Source organism: Amyelois transitella, chromosome 15, assembly GCF_032362555.1.
Source record: "Amyelois transitella isolate CPQ chromosome 15, ilAmyTran1.1, whole genome shotgun sequence".
Classification (NCBI taxonomy): domain Eukaryota; kingdom Metazoa; phylum Arthropoda; class Insecta; order Lepidoptera; family Pyralidae; genus Amyelois; species Amyelois transitella.
The window spans coordinates 8,785,944-8,812,879 of record NC_083518.1 but is presented as its reverse complement, the minus strand read 5'-3'; the positions used below and the strand labels follow the sequence as shown (position 1 = coordinate 8,812,879).

The window sequence follows — 26,936 nt, the reverse complement described above, 5'->3', positions numbered from 1 at the left end:
AGAGGTAGTCTCTGCCTACCTCTCCGGGAAAGAGGCGTGATTATATGTTCATAAATAAAATAAAAGTTCATAAATAAAATAAAAGAATCTTATCAAAAAATACTACACCTTTCTCCCCAATTCGCTTAAATCTCTCCCTCAATATTTTCTATTTTACGACCAGCGTTAGTAAAAGTTAGGAAGTTGGAAACCCCTTATCCATTATTTAGAGGTCTAATTTCGGTATCTTATGCCCGGGGCCTACCTTGTACCATAAGTTTTTGGGAGAGATTTAACCATGGATGAGTGCTTCATTATTTACTGAGTTTTAGAACTGTATGTAGTAAATATACTCGTAGTTACCACCTACCTTCTAGGTCAAAGTCGATAGAGGTTTTATTCATTGCACAGACTATTTAAACTGTTTATTAACAAAATGGTTAGTAACGCTTTGGTGAAAAAAAATGTGGATATTAAAAATATACATAATTCGTTTTACATTACTTTTTTTCTGAACAGTTCAGACATTTTTTTTTATTTTACTAAACCAAATGACATAACCGATTTTATGGAGACGTACCAACCTACGAAACTGACTTACAATTAGTTACGAGCGTAAATCACAAAGTCCCTTTTCGTAGATTTGCTTTGCCGATTAGATGACCAAATACTGACGTGTATGCTATACGGAACTTTGATTAAACCTAAGAGTATCCATTTAATCATAAATAATATAATTAATGTAGGTATCTATCAAATACAAGACTGTAAGCTTTGTCCACTCCGCAAGGGATATGCATGTACGTATGCTAACCGAAATCGAAAAAACTTCTTTAGTAATATTGCTTTGAATAAGTTAATATAATAGGTAGGTAAATAAAATATTCAAATCAAATAAAAAACAAATTTATTATCTTAATTAAATTTTTTTAAATTTATTATTTTAATATCACCTAATCAATGGCACTCGAGCATGAAGGCATATCCTCCGGCGTAAGAGTTGGAGACTGACTGTCATTATACACATATTCCACTAAAGGTATCATATCATCCACTTGTCTGCGAGTTCTCCTAAGTCTGCCCACAACAATTGATGCGCTAAATAATACAATACCAAATGTACAAGCAAACCAAGTCCAATTTTTGACATAAACTGATGATACAATTACAGATTTATACTCTCCACATGCGCTCTTCGATGCCAGAGTTCTTGAACACACTCTTATCACATATTTTTTATCAACAAAATATTTTATGACTATACTTAGTTGACTTGAAGGTACACACCAAGAACGCGGCAGCAAATGAGCGATCTCGTTCACTTTCATTGTTGGTATCACTTCAATTAAGTACGCTAAAATTGGGCCGTTGGTTAATTCTGGTGGTCTCCAAGCAACAGATATATAGCCAAATTCATTGGCACTAGCATAAGTTAAAGTTGGTATATCCGCATATTCCGAACGTAACGTTCTCACAACGCCTTTAGTTGATCTACTGCATAATTCTCTTGTACACGCACGTAATCTAAATCTATAATCCCTGTATGGCGCTAATTCTCCAACTTGAAAATCAGATTTAGATCCACTAATATTCAAAGATAATGTCCTTACATATTTCCCAAAAGAGCTATTTCCGGGAGGTGGCGACTCCTCAACATTGCAACCAAAATCTGGAAGGTCATAGCAAATGTCAAAGTAATTTTCTACCAAAGCTCCCTTTGTGGAATCAGATAATACCCCGCACATAGATTCACAGCCTCTCTCGTAATTAACTGGTGGTCGATAAACAACAGCGTGTCTGTCATCATCAATTTCTTCAAAATTATCATTGCAAAAATTCCTTGTTGTAACATCCCTTGGATAAATTTCAATTAATGATACGTCTAACTCATAACGCACTATATATGGTTGGTACACTAAATGATCAACCCAACGTATAACTACGACTTCATCGTTTTTCGCTACCAGTTCTGATATAAATGATGGTTCTGGCTTTCCAACATGGGTTGAGAAGTTGTATATTGTGCTTCGAGCGACATAGTTACGCTTCGGTTCGTAAATTTCAACGCAAAGAGCGTATTTTGAGGCAGGATGAAGATCTGTCAGGTTCACTGATCCATGTTTTCCAGGTTCTACGGCAACATTAATAGCGTGCCATTCGGATTCACTGCACGTTTCAGGAACGAAGTCTGTTTTAGAACCTAGTGGTACTCGAATATATAGCAACGAGTAATGCACGTCGGGTTCTTCTAATAATTGAAATGTTACCGCAACTGATGTTTCGTTTATAATAGTAACATTGAGAGGAACTGAAGCATGAGCACAACCACCGCTATAGCCATTTGTATTTTTGGGCACATCAATATCATTAGGTTTTTCACGGAACTTTGGCAATAATTTTTCGATCTCATTAATACACAAGACTGGATTTCTATAAAAATTCATAGTGCCATTGCCAATTTCGAGATTGTTAGTAACATTGGTTGTAAAAAGGGTCTGTAGGTTGACCATGTCATGTACGACTAAGCTATATTTATTGGCATATAAATTTCTGCCTCCAATATACCTCAGGGATGACAAGAAATCTAAGGATGTGATTATAACTGATCCGTGTATTTCTACGTAGTCTGTGACATTTTGGATTCTACCCATGAACGCCTGAAGTTCTTCGATGGCTCCCGGGATTGATTTAATGTGTATTCTCAAAGAGCCGTTGATGTATACGCATCTCTTTGCAGCTTCGATTGTACTTGTTGACTGGATGAGAAGACTCTTACAGATCTGAAATAATTGATAACAAAAATTTTATATTATTTCTTGGTTATTGTATAAAATTAAAAAGAAAAGGTCACACATTCTTTTGTGAAAATTTTTCATATCTTTACAGAAAGTCACAGCAAAATTTTGTAAGACAAACATACAAACCTCGTCACAATTTCTGCAGGGCTTACAAGTAACACTTCCATTGGCAAATGTGTGTTTTGCAAAATCAAGTGGACATTCTAAAATGCATGTCTTCTTCCATTCCCAACCTCCCAGGTCTTTACATTCTTGTTCTGATAAGCAATATTTGTTGACTGGCAGGAGGAGTCTGAGAACAAAAAATTATGAGTATTACATTCGTAGTTATAATAACGGTTTGATGACCACGAGGTGAATCTGGATGGAAACGGTTAACGAGGTGATGAAAGTTACTTCTTACTGTAGTCCACGGAGAAGACTGATGAGTTCCGGTGCCAGTGGCCGTCCTCCTCAATAATGAGGGAACAGTAGAGAGAAACCATTACGCAACTACATACAAACATACATATGGTCACGTCTATATCCCTTGCGGTGTAGACAGATCCAACAGTCTTGACTGAATGGCCACGTTCAGCTATTTGGCTTAATGATAGAATTGAGATTCAAATAGTGACAGGTTGCTAGCCCATCGCCTAAATCACGTATTTATCTTACAGAGTAGACAGAACTAACTGTCTCGAAAAGACTAATAGGCCACGTTCAGTAGTATGGCGCGTTGCAATTGCTTTTAAATTATTGTTGATTTTATGTTATGATAGGCTCAATAAATCCTTGTCCTCGTCTGGACCGAAACTCGCAAAGCCGATTATATCAACTGAAAAATTCCTGACACCAAGATATGCATTATCGATTGAAGATTAACATTGAATCGATAAGGGGCTTCAATTAAATATCAATTCGATTCACGAATAAAACTCTTCAAGATTGACTCGAAATTGCAATTAATTGATTGATTGACCTTTTACCACCAATCTACTGGCTATTAATATAAATTGGAGCCATGATACTTGGGCACTCTCAAGTGCCGAAATGCGGGATTGACAAAATTTGAAATTCATCTCTTTTATGAGCGTTACCCTTTTATTAGAGTGGAATACGCAGTTTCCAAAATAGAATCACGAAAATGACTAACTCTAGAAAGAAAACTATTCTGACTCTTAGGAAAAAATGAATTTCGACATGTTTTATGGTTTTAACTCATTGCACCCATTATCAATATATTTTTACCCACCAGAATAGAACTAACGCTGAACTTTGTTTTCAATGTGGGTTAATTCTAGAATTTACCCACATTAAACAAAGTACAGTGCGAAATTAAAGGAATGAATAGAAGAATCGCAGCATGTTGCTATGAAGTTCTGTAAACACTTTGCTGATAACGGGCTCTGTTTCTTGACTAAATTAAAAAAAAACAAAACGAAAACACATATACAGATATTGTTATAAAATATAATACAAATAACTTACGTATCATTTGGACATGCGGAAACGCACTCGTGTTTGTATGTATAATGGCGGCAAAGTAGACATTGGTTCGGAGATGTGATTCTGCATCCGAAACATTGTTCGTGGCAATTCTCCGCTTCTGGTCCTTCGTAGAATCGCTGACACCGTCTGAAACATCACAATACAAACTGTTCTTCAAGGAATTATCTTCATTTTAATTTCTATAAATTAGTCACAGCACAATTTTCATAGATTGAGTTTTCCTCGAAGTAAGTTCGAGACTTGTGTTACGAGTGTTATTCAACGCTACGCTACGAATTCAAAAACGTTGTCATTGTTGATAAATATATCTACAGAGGTTTATTTCACTTTGACCAATCGAAAATATGGAATTTCACCACCCAGGTGATATCTGGGTGATCAAATTCCATAATTTCGGTGATCAAAGTGGAATAAATCTTGTTAGATTTGATTCTACATTTTTTTGATTCCTGTAATCATCTGATGGCAAATCACCTGGGAGATCAAAACCCACAGGATTTAAACTATAATTACAGTTACAATTTGTTTTGATAATTTTAAATCATATGCGTTTACTTCTTGTTAATCGAACATGGTAAAACCAGTAGGCGATCGTTGGATCGTTCAAAAGAAAACTCGGACAAATGAAATTTTGAGTTCAGTAAAGTTGCTTAGGATGTAGAAAATTCAATACTTCTTATACATAAAATTCTCGTATCACAATGTTCTGAGAGTAGGTCTGAGAATCGGCCAACATCGATTTTTCATAACCCTAAGTGATAAGGGTTGTCCACTTTAACATTTTTTTTAAATTAGAAATTAATTAAAAATTATTTATATGGCAAAACAACGTTTGCCGCGACAGCCAGTAACCTATAATAGTGCCTTGAAAATAATGAAGTATCAAATTTTAAAAAGACCATAAGAAATGTCGTTATCACGTATTTAAGAAAATATAACACCAATAGCAGCGTTAATTAAAAAAGTTATTATTTAAGAAAAAGACAAGTTTACAAAAGGGTATAATTATTTTTTTAAAAATGTGCTTAAACCACAGAAGTCTATGCGATAACTTTGGTATTATCTAGAAGGTCATTAACATGTCTCGTCTTTACCAGCCCATAATCTATAAGGAAAATAAATGAGAACGAATATATTACTAAAATTTATTTTATCTAGTTACTAACTGTTCCCCGCGACTTCGTACGTGTAGAAGAATCTGAAATCCCACAGGAATTGGTCTTTGTGGCATTTACGAAAAGTACCCAATGTCATTCTCCAGACTGTTCTTAGTCCACGCAAATAACCAAAATTGATCTTAAAAGATAGACATATCGTGGACATTTTTTTAAATTATTTTAAGAGAAATAATTCTTTCATACATAGGTATATTTTTGGTATCTTAAACCGTTTTTGCAGCGAACGCCTCAAGAATGAATAATTTTCTCCGTTTTTTTTCACATTTTATTTCTTCACTCCTAATAGTTGCAGCGTGATGTAGTATAGCCTTAAGCCTTCCTCGATAAATGGTCTATTCAACACAAAGAATTTTTCAATTCGAACCAGCAGTTCCTGAGATTAGCGCGTTCAAACATACAAACTCTTCAACTTTATAATATTAGTATAGATGAAGTGTGTCGGTAAAATATTGATTACTAAGGTGTGGGTATGAACCAATAATGAGTAGAGAAGTTCATCTGAAAACTGACCTTAGATATTAACACAAAAGGTTTTTTGATATCGGAAACGATGGAAGATGTGACAGTGAGACAGACATTCGCTAGTGACTTTAGGTAAGAATAATATAACATAGATATCATAATTGTTCACATTGATAAACCTGTACATAGACAGGATAAAGTTTAGAATGAAATCGAATTCTTAGTTAACATGTGACATAACATTCAGTGAAAATTTTTTCAGATTGCATACCTTAAAGTTACTTAGTGAGGAGCGTCGATGATAGGATCGATAAGGTGCCTGGTTAAAATGCGTTATATTCATAAATGCACTGATTCAAATCCCACCTCAACCATGTACCAATGACTTTTTCCAAAGTTATGTACATTAGTTTGAATACTAACCGATGCTATTACGATGAGAGAAAACATCGTGAAGAAACCTACACATTTTGGCAACTGGATGTGTTATCATGATCAATCCAATATGAGTTAGGTTTACCTGCAAAGGTGGCGGAGGTCAGATGGGTGACGCTTCAGTCGCTTCATGTAAAACCTGACTCACCCAATCCAGAATCCATGGTCAAAGGCACACCCCGGTCTCTATGTGTGTAACCATGATTGATCCAATACGGGTTACATTCCCCTGCAAATGTTGCAGAGTTTAGATAGGAGTCGCTTCGTGTAAAAACTTGACTCACCCAAGATCCATGGTCAAAGGCACACCCCGGTCTCCATGTGTGTAACCATGATTGATCCAATACGGGTTACATTCCCCTGCAAATGTTGCAGAGGTCAGATGATGGGAGTCGCTTCGTGTAAAAACTTGATTCACTCAATGCAAGATCCATGGTCAAAGGCACACCCCGGTCTCCATGTGTGTAACCATGATTGATCCAATACGGGTTACATTCCCCTGCAAATGTTGCAGAGGTCAGATGGGAGTCGCTTCGTGTAGAAACTTGACTCAGCCAATGCAAGATCCATGGTCAAAGGCACACCCCGAGCTTCTCTCCAGAGTGGTGAGCCGGGACTAAAGTCAGGAGGAAGTATATCTTAAACTTACTTAGTGTTCCAACATTTATTTGTATCCAGATCATTTGTGCATCGACATGCGGATGCACAGTGCATGGCATCCTCAGAGTACTCGAACACACGACGGGCCATAGGCACTATGGCTTTCCAGTTCACTGTGGTGATGAAGCAAGCTTGTGGCACCGACCATATGATAACACCTCCTCTGTCGATTTTGAGTAGGTTGTACAGCCCGATCTATGACAATAAAATCCGTTTTAATAATAATATAACCAATAAATTTTAGTGCCGTGTGGTTCTCGGCACCAGTACAAAATAGAATAGGACCACTCCATCTCTTTCCTATGGATGTCGTAAAAGGCGGCTAAGGGATAGGCTTACAAACTTGGGATTCTTTTTTTAGGCGATGGGCAAGCAACCTGTCACTATTTGAATCTCAATTCTATCATTAAGCCAAATAGCTGAGCGTGGCCTATCAGTCTTTTCAAGACTGTTCGCTCTGTCTACCCCACAAGGGATATAGACGTGACCATATATGTATGTATGTATGTATGTATAAATTTTAGGATACGCAGATAACATTATTTCAGATTGTTAATTATGTAGTGAGTGGCTAAACAAGACACTAGAATGAAAAATTACCTCTTTGAGATCTTCCATATCATAAACGATCAGACCGAAGTCATTGAAAACCTTGTCTCCGCGAATTCTTACCAAGTTTGGAAACAGCTGGCCCACGGACTCCAAACCTTTGACTCTGTACAATATTACGAATCCAGTCACCTAAAAAATAAAAGTTCATAAAAGGTGTTTGCTATGGCTGCTTCCTTTTTTTAAAACTGTCACTATTTAAATTAAACCTGTCACTATATAAAAAAACTCAATTTCATCATTAAGCCGTACGTGGACCTTTAATCTTTTCAAGACAGTTCGCTTTATTTTTCCTGTATAAAGACTTGATTATATATATGTATAGAAGTAAGATTACCCTAGTATCTTTTCTTACCTCTCTCAATTTACTGAAGGTAAATTTATCAAAATCCTTCTTCACCGCCTTCTCCATCACCATGACCTGAAGGTCTCCCAGGACGACCACGCAATCTTCTAGAAGTTTCAGTTTCTCCAAAGAATTACAAAGCATCCTCTTGCATATCCCGCTTTTTTTGTAAGGCACTTCTGTTTTGTTAAACAAGCTCTGAGCTTCAGATGTACCGCAATGAAGTATGATTAACCTAGGGATGTAAATTAATAATCGTGGGTAAATTTACAAACTATTTCAGTGGGTAGTTAAGCAAATAAAACATTAACATATACACTCGCTTCCGGATTTATAAGAATTAAAATGTAAATTTGAGTAAATAAAACTTATTTATGTGAAATTTTATTAATAATTTCTGCAATGATACACTCCCAAAGTAGTCTTATATTCATTTCGTTAAGAATTCTATGGAAATTTATAAGGGTAAACCCTTATTACTTAAAACTGTCTACAAATTACTATTTTTAAACATATAGAAGTAATCATGTTATATAAATGTTTATAATGTTCACAAAAAAGTCGGTATAATTTAAATAAAAAATAGAGGTATTATTTTTAATGTCAAAATTATCAAGTAAATTTAATTGGTCTATTAGTCTTTTCAAGACTGTTGGCTCTGTCTATGCCGCGAGGGATATAGATGTGATTATACGTATGTATACGTATAAAATACGTACGTATCAAGTAATTTTCTAATACTAGAAGTCTAGGGAGTTATACTCGTATACTGTTGAAAATTAAAGTTAATTCTTGGTTAAAAGTAAGATTAAAAAGTTTTTTTTTTTGATAAGTTTCTTTAATAAAAAAAAATGGAATTGGTTTTTTATTGTTATTTTTATTCAAATCATACCCAACTAAGAAATTCATCTATTACTTTATAATTTGTGCTCATAGTACCATTTAATAAATCTACCTTTGAATAGAACATCGCTTACCACAAAATTACCGCCGTAATCGCCGCCATGACACTTTCAATTTCCTTTTCCCGCCAAATCTTTTGTACTTTTTCACTGATTTTTTTTTAAATAGCATCCGACCGACTAGCCTCATATACGCGTATCTGATGCCGATAGAAAAACACATTCTACAATGAGAATTGTTCCCATTACTGTTACAAGTTGCTCTAATTATGCGTCATTGTTCCCAGAGTATCCTTCTATTTGTCAACAGTACACCATAGTGTACATATATAACTATAGAGTTAGTATATTGTATTGTATTATGATCGCGAAATAGATAACATCGTATGTTATATAGGTGTGTCATTAATATAGGTAGGTACCTACCTCCTTAAACATTATTTGTTCATATTTAATTGGTTAGTATTTATTTTTAATATTTATTAATTACTTTTTCTACTAAATTTACAAGTTTACATTTCAGTGGGTAGTTAAGCAAATAATATTATTATAATATTTATTAATTACATATATCATAATATTTATTAATTACTTAAAAAAAATTATAAATCCTAATTACTGGTGAACCTTTTTGATAGAGCTGCGTTTAAATTAATTTTACTATGATATTGCAATTTGACAGACGTACCTAATGGAACTTTGTACAAAATTATTTTGTAAGTTTCTTTTTCCTTTTCAAATAGCAAAATGAACGTTGTTAAAAAAAACTAAACTAATAAGAAAGTCAGTTCAGCTGTACACATATCATTAGATAATAAAAAATACATATTAAACAACCCACTTTGTAAAGTGTATTAACAGAACTGATAGATACCTACCTACAAAATACATGCAATAAAACAACCCCACGTCCTTACCGCTTACGGGGTACGCAAAGCAAATAGTGACAAGTTACTAGCCCATCGCCATCGCCGTTAATAAAATCTCAAGTCCAAAAAGTCCCGAGAAATGGCGAAGTATTACTATGACCAATACAAAGTAGGTATAATTCTATGACTAGAACAGTAATTAAAACAAATGTCTGAACATGCTGACTTGCAAACAGTCACTTTTTTAATCTCAATGCCATCAATGTGCCATACGGATGAACGTGACCTCTCGGTCCCTTCGAGACAGTTGGCTCTGCCTACCCCACAAGAGATAAAGTCGTGGTTATATGTATGTTCTATGTCTATTTATTAGTCTTGAAAAATATTGTAGTTAAATAATCAAAAAGTTTTTTAATTTGTTTTAAATAACTTCAAAATTTTACCGTTAGGATACCTATTTACTTAAATTAGAATTGCACTTAGTAACCTCTTATCAATTTTGTCCTTCATTAGGTACGTATTATTATTAAGCATAAGGAAATATTACTTATTATATTAATTAAAACTTACTTAATTTATTTTATCCACATTTTATCAGTACAAACCAAACTACCTGATATTCTTATTAACAGTGTTAGTAGGTACTTACGTACAAAATTATTAAATATATACCGACCTACATATTATATTTTTGTTCGATAAATATACCGTAGAATTTTAAATACGTACCAAAATAGTATAAAATTTTATATTGTATTTAATTAATTTTGTTCATAAATTTGAAGTTTATATATATCTCATATATAAATTAATAAATTCATTTGACCCATCAATTCGTAAATTAAAAATTACACAATTTTTTTTTTTATTCGAACACTGATTTTAAAGCGCTGCAACTGACTAACTCGAAATACACAGTTTCAAATGATTGATTTCAGTACGTATTGTCATAATTGTTTAGTTCATGACCTTATTAACGACATCTAGTGTACCTACAGGATGATGTCAACGTCAAAAAGAAATAAAATATAAAAAGTGAAGTTTAAATGTCACTCGCATGGAATTATTATTCAAATAGTGACAGATTGCGCAGCCCATAGCCTAAGAAATCAATCCCAAGTTATTTTATGCCCTTGATTGATTTTTACAGTCGTGCGATGTACTAATGTTTTGTTTACGAATATCTCGTCAGCTTAAATATTTTCGGGAAAGAAAAATACAGTAGGCCATTATCCCCTTATAATTACATATACACATATAGTCACGTCTACATCCCTTGCGGGGTAGACAGAGCCAACCGTCCCGAAGAAGCTGATAGGCCACGTTCAGCTGTTTGGCTTTATGATAGAACTGAGATTCAAGTAGTGACAAGTTGCTAGTCCATCGCCCAAAAGAAGAATCCCAAGTTTATAAGCCCATCCCTTAGACGCCTTGAAAGGAATGGATTGGTCCTATTCTTTTTTTCTTTTGGTGCCTGAATGAAATAATCATTGCCTGCGAAACTGCGACAACTATTAACTATTAGAAGGCCAAAGAAAGACTGCATGTTTGCTTATTTTATGCCTTCAATCCCATATTTAAGTATATGTAAATGGAAAACTTACAAACTGGCTCATTTATTAGTGCATAGTTCAAATCAAGGAAATAATTCAGCTTATATAATCATACAGACTGTAAGTTATATTAACAGAGAGTAATTTTAATTAGCACACCTGTGTTGGTTTTAAGGATTTGTTTTTGCTATATTTGTTTATCTAAACATTTTGTCTATCTATATCTATCTTATAGTACCTATATCATATATTAAACGAAATTTGTAAATTTCCGTGTTGTTCCCGGCACCAATACAAAAAAAGAATAGGACCCCTCTATCTGTTTCCCATGGATGTCGTAAAAGGCGACTAAGGGATATGCTAACAAACTTGGGATTGTTTTTTTAGGCGATGGGCTAGCAACCTGTCACTTTTTGGATCTCAATACTATCAATAAGCCAAATAGCTGAACGTGGCCGATCACGGTTGGCTCTGTCTACTTCACAGGGGATATAGACGTGACACCATATGTATGTATGAATGTTGTAAATTTCCGTAGTAGCAAACCCCGGCAAAAAGTTTAGTCGACAATTCATACTTACACTGTAAAATGCAGCGCCAATTTCGCGACATTTTGTTAAATCTTTAATAACTGTACTTTATACCCCGTGCTGGCGTAATATAAATTTAACCTGGGCAAGTAAAACGTCGCGAAATGAAACACCCTGTAAACTGCGGGTCAAGTGGACCTAACGAGCAATATTGCATTTTGTGCACGTAGACTACTTTGTGATGGACTAGTCATAGCGTAAATTGGGTCCATACTCAATTCATTTTCTTCCTGACCATAGTCCTGGTTACATCCTTACCATTCTAGAAAGAAGCCCGGGGTAAGCCCTTGTCCTGGATCCTGGATTGGGTGAGACAAGTTTTTCATGAGAATGTGGTGGGTATAACCTATTAAGATTCTCACTTTTATATTGACTGCAATTTTTAGTTGCATTTTAACTCACAATCAGTCTTTGACCGCAATCCTATAGTGAAGTTCGCGTGTAGAATTTGCCTCAATATTACTCATCCGCTCCCCCTCACTATAAAGCATCGGTTGGCAAAATAATGTCCGCGATTCGATGTCGAAGTTAATGGATCCCATCTTTTCAACCACCGAAATGATAAAATTGTACTTTGAAAATATTATATTGTTAAATTTTTCATTCATTCATTCATATAATTACGTCTATAGCCCTTGCGGGGTAGACAAGAGCCAGCAGTCTTGAATGACTAACAGGCCACGTTCTGATATTTATTTCATTAAATACTTTTGCATATAGACCATTCAAGTAATTTTTTTTTTGTCTAGGTAAATTGTAAAAGTCTATGTAAGTATAGAGCGGAATCAAGAACGGCGTTGAGTACACGCTGTGTGAGATTTAGAGGTCCCTAGCGAGTGGCGACTGTACTTCCATTAGCTTGAGTTTATTATCGCGTCTGAAGTACTTACGTAACATACGTCGTGTCCCTAGGCAAGTGTATAACTCTCAAGAACAGTCGACCGCATATCAAGTTACCCTACATGAAGCCCTATGAAGCGGTTATAGACGTGAATTTGCAATAAATATGGGTTGTTTGATGTGCTGACTGTACGAACTTACATATATTTCTTTACTTCTCTATGTTTATGAAACAATCCGTACAAGAGTCGTAGGTTCGCACTTTTAAAATTTTCTTTTATAGATAAATAAGGAGGATAAATTAGGAGCTTTGATTAGGAGTACCTAGTCTTTTTTATTAAAATGTAGCCGAAGCAATAATGTGGGCTCAAGCTCAACCGCCTCCAATGAGAAGATTATTTATAAATACTACATACCTACCTACCTGTAAAAACGCGCATGTAACGTACCTTTATTCAATCTCGGACGTTTCGAATCATTTTACAATGATCCGTGGTCACTGAGCGACTGAACACCAGCGCGCTACTGCTCTGCACGGCAGAAATTTCTTCTACCGCCTAATTGTTCGTACTTAACAGAATGAGGTTGCATTTTTGTAATCACTGGATTCCAAGCTGAAAATTACTACGTCCTTCGTTTGTGCAACTTTAGTAATATATAGTATGCAGCAACGCGAAAGTAATCAGTTAATTGGAAAAAATTTCTGCCAGGCTAAGGCTTCTCTTGGGTAACCGTAGCTCCAATGATGTTGAGCCGGAGGTTGTGTTTTAAGGTCTAGAACTCTGATTACACGATTAGCAAATACCTAGCTTCTTCTCTGTGCTTGGCTTATGGCGTGTGGCGTTAATAAATGTCGCAAATCCGGAACATAAGGGCTTATAATTATGATCAATATTGTCGATCGTAGTAATGGAATGCCAAAACCATCGAAAATCATCAAAGCCGCTTTCAGAGAAGAGATGAATAGTGTTGAAAAAATTGACATTGCTGGAAACAGCAGAAAAAGTTATGAAGCAGAAAGAGTGAAGTCAAAGTCAAAATGTCAAGTGTCAAGTCAAGTCAATATTCCTTCATATCAAAATTGTATCAAAACAAAACAAACAAGCGAGAAGTGGAGATTAAATAAAATAATTTTATTTACTAATCTATAAAATAGCTGGATTTCAGCCCAATATGTGGTAAGGATTTCAATGGATACTGTGACTAAATATTACGTGGTTTGAAGGAATTTTATAACCAAAATCTTATTAGTGTTCCTATGTTAGTTTTTGTAGCATTTTATTTAAACATTTTAATCTGTTACTTGATGGCAGATAATCCTGAACCACTTTTGGCCCAGTTTTTATGAACAGGTTTTCGTCCTGCTGGCTGGTAACACATCCTGTTGTCTTAAAGTGCAGGTTTCCTCACTATGTTTTCCTCCTTTACCCTAAGAGCATCAGTTATTATTCAAGTAATTTATGGATAAGTGTTCAGGTTTATTTGACTTTGACCTTCCAAACCATGACATAACTGCTACAGGACACTATAGTAAATACTTAAAGGGGCTATACAGGGGTAAAGCGTTTTCAGTGAACTTTTACAGCGTTCAAAGCCCTGGGCAATAGTTACATATGTATAATAGTGTCAAATAATTAATCTAACATTTCAGGCAATTTAAAAAGCAAAAGCCGACTTCTACTATACCAACAACAAACAAGTTTTGGGCTGATATTGACATTGATAGTGAAAAAGCAGAAACGTCAGAAACAAAAGATTTTACTGCAGCAGAAACAAGTGCTCTTGAAAGGAGGCTAAAGTAAGTGTTGTTTTTTTCAACAGCTTTGAGTCTATATTGTTTACCATTTTTTTAACTTAGAAGATCAACAACAGTTTACAAAAATAGCATTATGTGTATGTTGAACTTAAAATTTAAAATGGTCACAAATTACAGATGATACAAAACACTAATACAAGAAAAATATTTTCTTGTATTAGTGTTTTGTATTATCAATCTCTAAGAATTAAATAACTCACTAACCTTTACTTACATAATTTAGTTAATATTCTATCATTATGCCAAGCAGCTGTACATGGCCTATCAGTCTTTTCAAGACTATTGGCTCACTCTATACCAATAATGCAAGTGATATAGGAGTGACTGTATGTATGTATATATTTGTATGTTTTCTGTATACATTTTTATAGTAACCCAAACAAACTAAAGAGGGCTAAATGCTATATATGCAGTGAGGTTGGACATATCGCAAGAATATGCCCATTAAACAAAGGTCAAAAGAAAAAAAAAGATTACAGTACTACAGCTGCGAGTAAAGATGCGGGAAAGATGAAGTAAGTCTTATACTTTTACTTTTAGAGTTCTTTTTTAGGTACTAGAGTTAACAAACAGGTGGAAACGTATATACAAAAAATATTTTTGTTACAAACTTGATGATGGTGCGAATGAAATTAAGTCGGACTCCAATTGAACTGAAATTGAGTCTGACTCGCATTTAGCCGATTTTATTTTACCTCATAAGTAATTAAAACAATTATCTTTCCTGCTGCTTGTAGCGGAGAGAAAACCTCGTGTGCGCCAGCTGGTTCTCGGCTCATGCAAATTTTAAAAGTCAGTCAAGGCAAAGACTTATAAATTTGGGATTAATTTTTTAGGTCATGGGTTTGCAACCTGCACTATTCGAATCTCATTCCCATCATTAAGCAAGCATGTAGGAAGTATAGTCGCAAAGTTAGTTATTCACTACAGAAGACAAAAGATGAAAAGAAGAGAGAAATAATCAGTTTAAAAGTACCATATTATGGAAATAAAAGTAAAAATATTTGTCAATATAATAAAATAAATATAATATAAACTGACATTTTTTCCTAACTAAAACAAACCACGTTGCTATGGCGTATTATGTACATATTAAGGTTGCCTACAAGCCATTAGTTACTGCCCAGTGGTTGCCAGCACCATTAGAGAAAATAATAGGACCACAAATTATTGTCGTAAAAGGCTTTTAAACTTGGGTTTCTTCTTTTAGGCGATGGGCTAGCAACCTGTCACTATTTGAATCTCAATTCTATCATTAAGCTGAACATGGGCTATCAATCTATTCAAGACTGTTGGCTCTGTCTACCCCGCAAGGAATAATGACATGTATATATGAACGTAATGTTTTTTTGTAGTACCAATTATGATAATGCAGAAACTTTGGGGCAGAGTGCATCTAATCATGAAAAAAGTAAATCTACAACTTCGACAGCAAAAGAGGAGTAAGTCTTTAGGATAGCAAGCACTATTGTAACCTGTTTTTTAAATTCACGTCCGTTTAAAATGTTGCAGTGTAGTTTGTTCTGCAGCTTCTTCTACACTTATAAGCGGTAGTAGATATACTTATGTTGACGTGATTAATCGTTACCGTGTTTTATTCTATTTTGAAAATAAATCTATTTCTATTGATATTTTTTTTTAGAAATACTCGTAGGTAGCTTTTAGAAAATAATGTGAATTTTCAAAATTAGTAATTGCGGAACTTTGCGATTGCACATATTCAGTCCCTTACAAGTTACATATCAGGATGTGAAACTCAAATGAAACGACAGGTAGTTTAAAAAAATTTAAGCCATTCCAAACAAGTTAAGTGATCAGCAGGTATCATTAAGCCATATAGGAGAACATAATTATATTTTTTTTCGCAGTACAAATAATGGTAGTTATGCAACAACTTTAGGACAAAATTCATCTAAAGATGAAACAAATAAAGCTAAATTTACAACAACAGGACACAAGTAAGTCTTTAGGGTAGCGAGCAATATTAGTAGACTATTGATTATTTTTTAACTAATACTATACCTTGTCCAACCATTTATCTTAATTAAATAAATGGACAAGTTATTATTAGTATAAAGACAAAGAATACCTATATACATACATATAAGTAGGTAGAGAATGCCAAACGGCATTATGTCCGCCTTTTGTACATATTTTTTGTGCAACAAAGTTTTAAATAATTAAGTAATTTTTAAATCAATAAAAAGTTCATAAAAATTAAAAAGATTGTGGTTATGAATCGCATCGGTTGCTTTATAGTACAGTAGTTAATTAACTTGACATAAATGGTAGGACAACGTAAAACTTTTGAAATTCACATAAATGGTTGGACTGGACAATGTGTAGACAATTATATTCGCAGCGCCGCCGTCGAAACTGAAATTGTAAAAAACGCGGGTGAAGCCATGCGCAAAAGCCAATGTATTTATCCTAGCTGAATCAGCCATGTATTTCTGTGTTTTCTTTTAATATGGAACAAAATTTTATGTTTTGCAGTGATAATGCAGAAACTTCAGGGCAATGTAAATCTTATACTGAAACGAATAAGGCTGAAACTCCGAAAGAAAGAGAGATGTAAGTTTTATCAAAATTGATCACCCATTTTAGCAATATTGTGCGGTATTTACAATTAGTATTTTTTATCGTAATTTCTTGTGAATAGGTACTAACTTTTGTTCGTACTTTTTGATATGAGTTGAAATATATGTATTTTATAATGATAAATACGCAGCTTCCATACAAGTTTAGTTGCAAAAATAAACATTGTGTGTGCTGTCTGATTAAGGTTTCATCCTCCTAGCATTAGTCCCGTCCTCACCTCTCTAGATAAGAGCCTAAGGTCTGCCTGACACTACGATCCCGGACTAGTCCCGGGAAATAAGGTTTTTTTTTTAAATGAAAACTTCTGTAGCGGCGTTGTGATGGGTAAAACGTGTTAAATTCCCATTAGGACACGGGACCTGAGGGGTTAGTGCCAGTTTTACTCGGTCAAACGCGTCGCGCAATAAAAGCGAGTTTGTACGAAGTTGCTTTAGTGCCATCGCGTTACCACTAGATGGCGCTGATTAAATGACATACAAATTCGCGCTTACTTTATCGACGCGTTTGATCGAGTAAAACTTGCACTAATTATTTGTAAGACTGTCATCCAGTATCAGTATAAAAAAATATGTTAATAGATATCAGTTTCAGGCCGGCTTTGTCGGAGTTTACCTTAGAAACCTTTTCAGGGGATTCTGACCCATAAGGCGTAATGATTATAGGTACTATTTGCCTAAATGTGAAAGTTTTTTAACGAGGTATTCCCTGCTGCTGCCTTATACAGGGTTAATTTTTAATAACAAGAATTCATTTTAACGGGTGGATCAGTACATCAAACTGAACAACCTTTTCCATGGGACCAACATTGAAATCGAGAAAACAATCTTAGCTTCTTCATATTTGAATTTCGCAGTTTCGTGATTACAGTAAAAGTTGTTCAGTTTGATGTACTGATAGGTACACCTGTTAAATGGATTCCAATTAATTAAAAATAACCCTGTACATATCTATCATTTAATCAGCGCCGCTTCCGAAGCTGAAAAACCAAAGAAGAAACTTCTCAACATAACTGTGAAATGCTACATTTGCCACCAAAAGGGCCACCGACAAAATGCTTGCCCTTTGAAAGACAAACAGGACGCCTTGGCCGGTGCTTCGAGGTAAAATCTCTTTTTTACATTGTCATTGTATGGTAGGGAAGATTAAACATAGTGCATATCAGCTGTTTTTCTTCCTTGCAAAAAACAATTGAAAGGTTTCTAAACTTGGAATGCCCCTTTTGGGCGATGAGCTAGCAACCTGTCACTTTGTCTCAATTGCATCATTAAGCCGTACAGCTAAAGCCTGTCTTAATATATCTGAAATGCAGAATGATTTTATAATCTAGTTGAGTCATTATTATATTGAAGCTCTTCATTAAATCACTTAATTGATATTTTGGTTATTGAATAAAGATTTTATTTGTCTATATTTTTAAATTTTTTATCTTAGCTGAATCATTTCGTAATATATCTCATGAAGTCGTGTCATCCACTCTTGATATTTACAACATGTTTTATAGGTTTGTGAAATTAATTCATAGATTGATTTCGTTGTCTATGTTTCCCAAAAAGAAGCGTTATTTTTCAAATCGATAATTAACTTTTTATACCGATTTTTTGAACATTCTACTTTTCAATTTTTAAAATAGATAATGAATTTTATGCATATTTTTTTATCGTCGTAATTTTAACTTTTTTTCTTTTTTTAAAATAAAGCCACTTGTAACCTATAGCACTTATAAAAAGCTTAAATTTATTGTCTTCCAGTACCGAATGTACCGATCAAATGTCAAAAGATGCCAGATGTACTTTCTGCGGAGTTCAGGGCCACAACTTCCAGACTTGTCCGGTGAAGAAATGGCACGTTGGACCTGGCTCGAAGGAAAGGTATGTTTCCCTTCATTAAATCACTGTGTGCCGGGAACCACGGCGCCGTGTGGTTCCCGGCACCAATAGAAAAAAGAATAGGACCACTCCATCTCTCTCCCATGGATGTCGTAAAAGGCGACTAACGGATAGGCTTATAAACTTGGTATTCTTCTTTTAGGCGATGAGCTAGCAACCTGTCACTATTTGAATCTTAATTATTTCTTAAAACCAAACAGCTGAACGTGGCCTATCAGTCTTTTCATGACTGTTGGCTCTGTACCCCGCAAGGGATATAAACGTGATTATATATTTGTATGTATTAAATCACTCAATCTATAAAATCCCCCTATTTTATCCGTCTGTACGTATGCGCTGAACTCGACTGATTTTGTTGCTGTTTAAAATGTTGGAATGAGGATGTCCCTGAAGAAGGTTTATATCTATATCCGTGCGATGTCGGGGTGATAATTTATAAATACTTCAAAAGTTTTTATTTTCTGGTTTTGTATATTTTAGCTTTATGCCATTTACGGACGTTTAGGTTTTTTGCCACAGATTGTATAAAAGTTAGTCAGCCTATGTTATTTCTGATGGACTTTATTTTTAGGAGAATTCGTTTAACTTTTCTAAATTATAAAGTTATGATTTATTTATTTCTTTTTCAGTGAATCTGAAAAGGAGGGGAACATATGTAAGTAAAAAAGTTTTACACCAAGTAATAAACAATAATAATATGTGCCACTTTTAAATAATAACTGTGATAAGTAACATTGCTTTTCCATACTCCATACTGTACCTATTCAAAATTTCATGGAAATCGTTTTATTATCCGAACACATTTTTTAAGTAGGATAAAAAGTTTATCTGCGTCAGTGCTAATTCCCCAGAGAATAATTCCGTATGTTAGCCATGAAAATGCATACACATAATAGGCTGTTTTTTTTATTGGTCATTTTTTTTAAGTTTCAGGAGTGCGTAAATAAATTTCGATAATTTTGCTGATGTATTGTTAACATCAAAACCCTTAAGAGGTGACGGAGCCCGGCCGAGATACATGCAAGTAACTAATTTTTTTTTGTGATTCCAGACGATTTCATCGATCTAAGTGCGGAACAACCTGAAACTGATAATCAAAGTAAGTATTTAATCCCGAATACGACACAAGGAAAATTATACATACACATTCGTATCTGCCGGAGGGGTAGGCAGAGACGGCTTTCCAATTGTCACGATCCCTGCATACTTCTTTCGCTTCATCCACATTCGTCACTCTTAATTCAAGCTCTTATTTTAAGCAAGCAATCATTAAGTCAAACAGCTAAACATGATTTTTCAGTGTTTTCGTCACAGATGGCTCTGTCTATCCTTTAAGGGCTTAATTATATGTATGTACGTCTGCCACTATAATCTTTCTCATCACAAATTAAAACAGATCAATAATAAACAATTACAAATTTATTTGTTACAGCTACCAAAGGTATACCCATCGGTGTGTGTAAACAAATTACCGAAGCTCAAAGGAGTGAGTTGAAAAAACAGAAGACTATAAGAAAAAGAATGAATCAATCTATGAAGAGGCGGAGAGCGGCTTTGTTGAAAAAAGTACCTATGTTCTTACGAGCTACTGCACCTGAGAACCATCTAACTGTGTTTGAGAGTCAAACTATTATCGCTGGAAATCAGTCGATGCCTGTTCCGATGCCTGTTGTGATTGAGAATCACCCTGTTGTGAGTGGAGATCACCCTGTAGCATATCAACCGGTCGCACCGCAGAATTACCCTTTTCCAGATCCGAATCAGGCTAATGTGGCCGGGTTTATTGCAATGCAAGGTATTTTTATTTTCTGTTATATCTTAAATTCAGTTCAGTTTTGTTTTTTATTAAATAGGATTTACAATATGACCTTAATAATGGACCGAGCGTGCCAAGCGAATAACGTCTTACAATCAACTTGGGGCGGAAATACATTTTAATGTATGTATGTGTGCTTGTAGCGCGATAACTATCGAACCATTGATCTGATTTTGATTTGAATTTTTAAGTTCGTGGGAATCAGAATCGATTAAGTAGTTTAGATATTCTAGTTTATATCTATCTACCTATCCCTTAGTCGCCTTTTACGACATCTATGGGAAAGGTATTTTTTCTACTGATACCGGAAAACACACGGCGTTTCTCGTCTTCCCTTTCTTCTTTCCTGTTTTATTTATTTATTAATTCTTTATTGTAACAATTACAATTTTAAAAGTACAATAGGCGGACTTAATGCTAATAGCATTATCTAACAGTCTACCATTGGGTTAAGCGGAGAACCTGTTTTGTGCCATTAGATTTTTAGTTCTATCATTTTTTAACAAGTAATTTATCTATTAACTTCTGTCGTTAGTCCCGGTTACATCTTCAACTCTCTAGAGAGAAACCCGGGGTGTGTCTATGACCTCATGGTCATTACCCAATCCAGGATCATTCCTGGATTGGATAATTCAGGGTTTTACCTGAAACTAGTACCGCGTCTGACCTCAGAAACCTTTGCACTAGAACCTAAACCTTATTGGATCATGGTGACACATCCAGTTGCCTGAATATGGTTTCCCTGCGATGTGTTCCCTTGCCGTAAGAACATTGGTTGGCACTAAAACTAATGTACACAAATCAGAAAAGAGTTTTTGGTATATGGCCGAGGTGGGATTTGAGAAATTAATAAATAGAATGCTATTTTTTATATTAAAATTAATAATATTTTTTTTTCAGGTTACACCCGCTTCCCATCAGGTAAATAAGTGCAATACATTAATAACGTCCTTATCTTTTACGGGGTAGGCAGAGCCAAGTCTTGAAAATACTGAAAGGCCTCGTTCAGTTGTATGATGGAATTGAGATTCAAATAGTAACAGGTTACTAGCCCATCGCCTACAAGAAGAATTCCAAGTTTATTAGCCATTCCCCTACTCGCCTGTTACGACATCCATTGGGAAACATATAGAGTGGTCCTATTCTAAACCGGCGGGAACCACACGACACAACAGTTATGAATAAAAAAAAAATGATACATATACATAATACAAAAATCACGCCTCTTTCCCGGAGGGGTAGGCAGAGACTACCTCTTTCCACTTGCCACGATCTCGGCATACCTACTTCCTTCGCTTCATCCACATTCATAACTCTCTTCATGCAAGCTCGGCCGGTTTCGGGTACTTTTGACTTTTTAAGGAGGTCCTGGTAAAGGGTCAGGCAAAAAAAAAATTGATTCAACTCATTAACAGGTATACCGAAGTCGTTTCTAACTCCACAACACACAGAACAGTTGTTACCACAGAATATGCAGCAACGAATTCCAACGATCCAACGGCAAACGCAGCAACAACCCGGTAAGTTTGTTTGTTTGTAAATACTTACATACATATATACATATGGTCACGTCTATATCCCTTGCGGGGTAGACAGAGACATCAGTCCTGAAAAGACTGAATCCAAGGCCACGTTCAGCTGTTTGGCTTAATGATAGAATTGAGATTCAAATAGTGACCAGGTTGCTAGCCCATCGCCTAAAGAAGAATCCCAATTTTGTAAGCCTATCCCTTAGTCGCCTTTTACGATATCCATGGGAAAGAGATGGAGTGATCCTATTCTTTTTTGTATTAGTGCCGGGAACCACACGGCACTTGTAAATACTATATTGTACATAACAAATTTTTGGTACCAAGTATGTACACAAAAAGACATTAAAAATTACAATGCACAAGGGCGGACTTATTCCTGTGTATTTAATCATTAAATAATTACGAGTCTATAGAAATGGTTTGTATTAACCACCCTCGAAAAAAAAAGTGGTTTTTAGTTTGACCTGTATACATATATACATACATTAAAACACGCCTTTTTCCCAGACTGACTTCTGAAATCGGTCAAATTTCTAAAACGTTCTCCTAAGTGTAACAAACAATTTCCTGAAAACCGCATCAAAATCGGTTTAGCGAGAATCGATAGATAATTGCGGTCAAACATACATACACAAGTCAAACCGAGAATCACGCTTTTTTTAAAGCGTTTAAATATACATACATACATACAAATATACATACATACAGGTCTAACTGAGAAACACCTTTTTTTTAAAGCTAAAGTTACATATACATACAAGAAAAAATATGTATTTTTGCCACCAATTTGTGCAGATAAACTCTTTTTCACCGTTCTCAGTTCAACCAATCGTTCCTGAACCAAGTCCCGTTCCCGACTGGCAAACGCAGCACACATTTATGCCTATATCAATTGAGAAAAATCCGCCTGTTGAATCTACTCGTATGTCGACACAAGGAGAGACAACGGAGACAGAGATAACGCAGGCTTACTCCCCCTCTGATGTTTACGGCGATATGAGGAACGAACTTGGCTCTACTGGTTAGTATATATATATATATACATACATAAATACATATGGTCACGTCCATATCCCTTGCGGGGTAGACAGAGCCAACAGTCTTGAAAAAACTGAATGGCCACGTTCAGCTATTTGGCTTAACGATAGAATTGAGATTCAACTAGTGACAGGTTGCTAGCTTATCGCCTAAAAAAAAACTCCATGTTTGTAAGCCTATCTCTTAGTCGCTTTTTACGACATCCATGGGAGAGAGATGGAGTGGTCCTATTCTTTTTTGTATTGGTGCCGGGAACCACACGGCAATATATATATGTAATCACGAGTAACATCCCTTGCGGGTTGGACAGAGCCGACGGTCTCGAATTGACTGATAGGCCACGTTCAGCTGTTCGGCTTGATGATGGTATTGAGATTCATATAGTGAAAGGTTGCTACCCCGTCGCCTGAAAGTGGATCCGAGGTTTAGAAGCCTTCGTCGCCTGTTACGACGGGAGATTATTCGCATAAACTTTTACATACTTTGAGCTTGCATGAAGAGAGATGAATGCAGATAAAGCGAAGGAAGTATGCAGAGATCGTGGCAAGTGGCCTACCCCTCCGGTAAAGAGGCGTGATTTTATGTATGTAATTTTTACATAACGAAAGGTTATGCCAAACGATGATTATTATACTGTAAAGCATTGTGTAAACTTTTTGTTTCTTCGCTTCTTCTACACATCCATTTCGGAAGCGATACAGTAGATATAAGTTGTGTTGCGATATCTTATTTGAAAATAAAACTATTGTTATTAATTCTCTGATCATGATTATCCTTCCAAAACATTAGGGTCGGATCACACTAATGTATGCCTACAAGAATCTTTACATACATATTACATATGATCACGTCTTTATCCCTTACGGGGTAGACAGAGCCAACAGTCTTGAAAAGACTAATAGGCCACATTCAGCTGTTTGGCTTAATAATGGAATTGAGATTCAAATAGTGACGGGTTGCTAGCCCATTGCCTAAAAGAAGAATCCCAAGTTTATAAGACTTTCCCTTAGTCGCCTTTTACGACATCCATGGGAACGAGATGGAGTGGTCCTATTCTTTTTTTATTGGTGCCGGGAACCACACGGCATAGAGTCTTTAATTTGTTTTTTTACAAAATAATTGGTATTACATATTTCAGAACCGCACGAAGGCTCGGAATCACCCGACCCGCAAGGTCAGAAGCGTCTCAGCGCGTTCCAGCGCCTTGGACCGGCGACGCAGAAGAAACCCAAGTTGACCATCAACCTTTCTTGCGATAAAGGACAGCCAGTGAGGTGCATTAAATCGCGTCTTCAACCCTTACTTACGTAGACAAAGTAAACAATTCTTGAAAAGATTTGCAGTATAAAAGCCGTTGCCGTGTGGTTCCCGGCACCAGTACAAAAAATAATAGGACCACTCCATCTCGTTCCCATGGATGTCGTGAAAGGCGAGTAAGGGATAGGCTTACAAACTTGGGATTCTTTTTTTTTAGGCCATGGACTAGCAACCTGTCGCTATTTGAATCTCAATTCTATCATTATGCCAAATAGCTGAGCGTGGCCTATCAGTCTTTTCAAGACTGTTGGCTCTGTCTACCCCACAAGGGATATAGACGTGACCATATGTAGGTATGTATTTGCAGACCATGTTCAGCTGTATCGCTTGATGGAATGGAGGAATGGAATCAATTCAAATAATGACATGTTGCTATCCCATCGCCTAAAAGAAGCACCTCAAGTTTATAAGCCTTTCCCATGATTGACATTTACAAACAGGAAGAGAAACAGTAACGCGATAATTTCATAAAGATACATAAAAGAGGACACTGACTAGTCGCATGTGGGTCCTAACACTAATGTATAATGTATGGGGGGAAAATCCGGTGTGGCATAGGAAAAAGAAAGCAGAATAAACGCGGTGGAAATGAGAGCTTTACGGAATACTATCGGTATAAAATTGAATGACAGGATAAGGAACAGTGTGATAAGGGAACGTGAAAGAAAAATATATAGTGACAGGAATAGAGAATGGAATGCTGAGATGGTTTTGGTCATGTGGAGAGGATGAATGAAATCAGGTTGACTAGGCACGTAGGAAGTATAGTCGCAAAGTTACGTTATTCACCATGAGAGACGCAAGAAGAAAAGAGGAGAGAAATAATCAAATTTAAAATATTATATTATGGAAATAAAAAAAAAATTTGACAATAAAAATTATATCTGAAATTTTTTCTTAACTGACAAGCGATAGCAACCGTTGCTATGGCGTACATAAAGAAGGTTGCCTACAAGGCAGATATACAAGAAGGGTGTGAATGGTAACAATGGAAGGGGAAAGCAAAGACGAACATACCTTGATCAAATCAAGTAAGTCAGGTGACAAGTACCCTTAACCGACTTGCTTGTATAAAGAGACTAAAGAATATGAATGACGCGAAAGAAGTATTAGTATATCATGGCAAGTGGAAAATTGTAATCACTCCGTACTGAAACATACATACATACATAAAATCACGCCTCTTTCCCGGAGGGGTAGGCAGAGACTACCTCTTTCCACTTGCCACGATCTCTGCATACTTCCTTCGCTTCATCCACATTCATAACTCTCTTCATACAAGCTCGGCGGTTTCGGGTAGCTTTGACCTGACCCTTTACCAGGACGTCCTCCTTAATGGAAAGAGGCGTATATATATATATATATGTATGTTCAACAGGGAAGTGGTGGACGAGACAGAAGAAACTGTAGAAGAATACACCCCTGTTCACCTCCGCAATGACGTCACAACAAGCACAGACGAGACAGTAATGAAGTACCTGCACTTATGGCCCTGGAAGAGGACAGTGCATGAAAGAAGAACAGCCTCTTTCAGAACTTCCAAGGTAGGGAGATAACATTACTCTCTTTTGACGGCCTCTGTGGCGCAGCGGTAGTGCGCTTGTCTGTCTCACCGGAGGTCCCGGGTTCGAATCCCGGCCAGGGCATAATGAGAAACGAACTTTCTCTGATTGGCCTGGGTCTTGGATGTTTATCTATATACGTATTTATTATAAAATATAGTATCGTTGAGTTAGTATCTCGTAACACAAGTTTCGAACTTACTTCGCTAACTCAATCTGTGTAATTTGTCCTGTATATATTTATTTATTTATTATACATGATATGTATTTAGTGGATAACCCGTGGAGAGGTGACAAACAAACAAATAAACTAACTTTCGCATTTATGATATTAGTTGGCATGGCATCTTAATTATTTTAATGTCTTTAATGGACTCCAAAAACTAAAATGCAGTCGGGTATATATTATTTTATTGTTGTTTCAGTCGGCGATGTTGTTGGAACTGGAACAAATGGTGGAATCGTACGAGAAAGACAATTCGTTCATACTAATTACTGTAAGTATTAATTAAATGATAACATTTATAATATATGATATATAATATATGTCGTGTGGTTTCCGGCACCATTAGAAAAGAAAGAATAGGACCACTCCATCTCTTTCCCGTGGATGTCGTAAAAGGCGTCTAAGGGATAGGCTTATAAACTTGGTATTC

At 35.7% G+C, this 26,936-nt stretch overlaps 2 protein-coding genes across 4 annotated transcripts in view; one reads left to right on the top strand and one right to left on the bottom strand.

The window, feature by feature from the left end:
- Positions 1–932: 932 nt before the first annotated feature.
- Positions 933–9,122, bottom strand: LOC106139567 (insulin-like growth factor 1 receptor). Its single transcript, XM_060948359.1, has 7 exons — positions 8,936–9,122; positions 7,968–8,193; positions 7,604–7,744; positions 6,993–7,198; positions 4,248–4,394; positions 2,904–3,069; positions 933–2,759 (listed from the first exon to the last, which is right to left on the bottom strand). Exons 1-7 carry the CDS (start codon positions 8,962–8,964, stop codon positions 933–935), a joined length of 2,742 nt encoding a protein of 913 aa, XP_060804342.1. The 5' UTR covers positions 8,965–9,122.
- A 4,638-nt stretch (positions 9,123–13,760) lies between these two features.
- Positions 13,761–26,936, top strand: part of LOC106139578 (uncharacterized) — a 32,066-nt gene continuing 18,890 nt past the window's right edge. The window contains exons 1-17 of one of the 3 annotated variants that reach the window (XM_060948031.1): positions 13,761–13,890; positions 14,364–14,510; positions 14,900–15,043; positions 15,884–15,970; positions 16,397–16,486; positions 17,025–17,102; positions 18,092–18,229; positions 18,878–18,997; positions 19,645–19,670; positions 20,067–20,114; positions 20,448–20,810; positions 21,732–21,752; positions 22,247–22,351; positions 23,184–23,384; positions 24,540–24,675; positions 26,097–26,262; positions 26,706–26,777. In XM_060948031.1, coding sequence (XP_060804014.1) covers positions 13,886–13,890; positions 14,364–14,510; positions 14,900–15,043; positions 15,884–15,970; positions 16,397–16,486; positions 17,025–17,102; positions 18,092–18,229; positions 18,878–18,997; positions 19,645–19,670; positions 20,067–20,114; positions 20,448–20,810; positions 21,732–21,752; positions 22,247–22,351; positions 23,184–23,384; positions 24,540–24,675; positions 26,097–26,262; positions 26,706–26,777 — 1,947 coding nt within the window. In that variant the 5' untranslated portion in view covers positions 13,761–13,885. The remainder of the gene's footprint in view (positions 13,891–14,363; positions 14,511–14,899; positions 15,044–15,883; positions 15,971–16,396; positions 16,487–17,024; positions 17,103–18,091; positions 18,230–18,877; positions 18,998–19,644; positions 19,671–20,066; positions 20,115–20,447; positions 20,811–21,731; positions 21,753–22,246; positions 22,352–23,183; positions 23,385–24,539; positions 24,676–26,096; positions 26,263–26,705; positions 26,778–26,936) is intronic. The other 2 variants (XM_060948032.1, XM_060948033.1) reach the window with 2 other exon arrangements.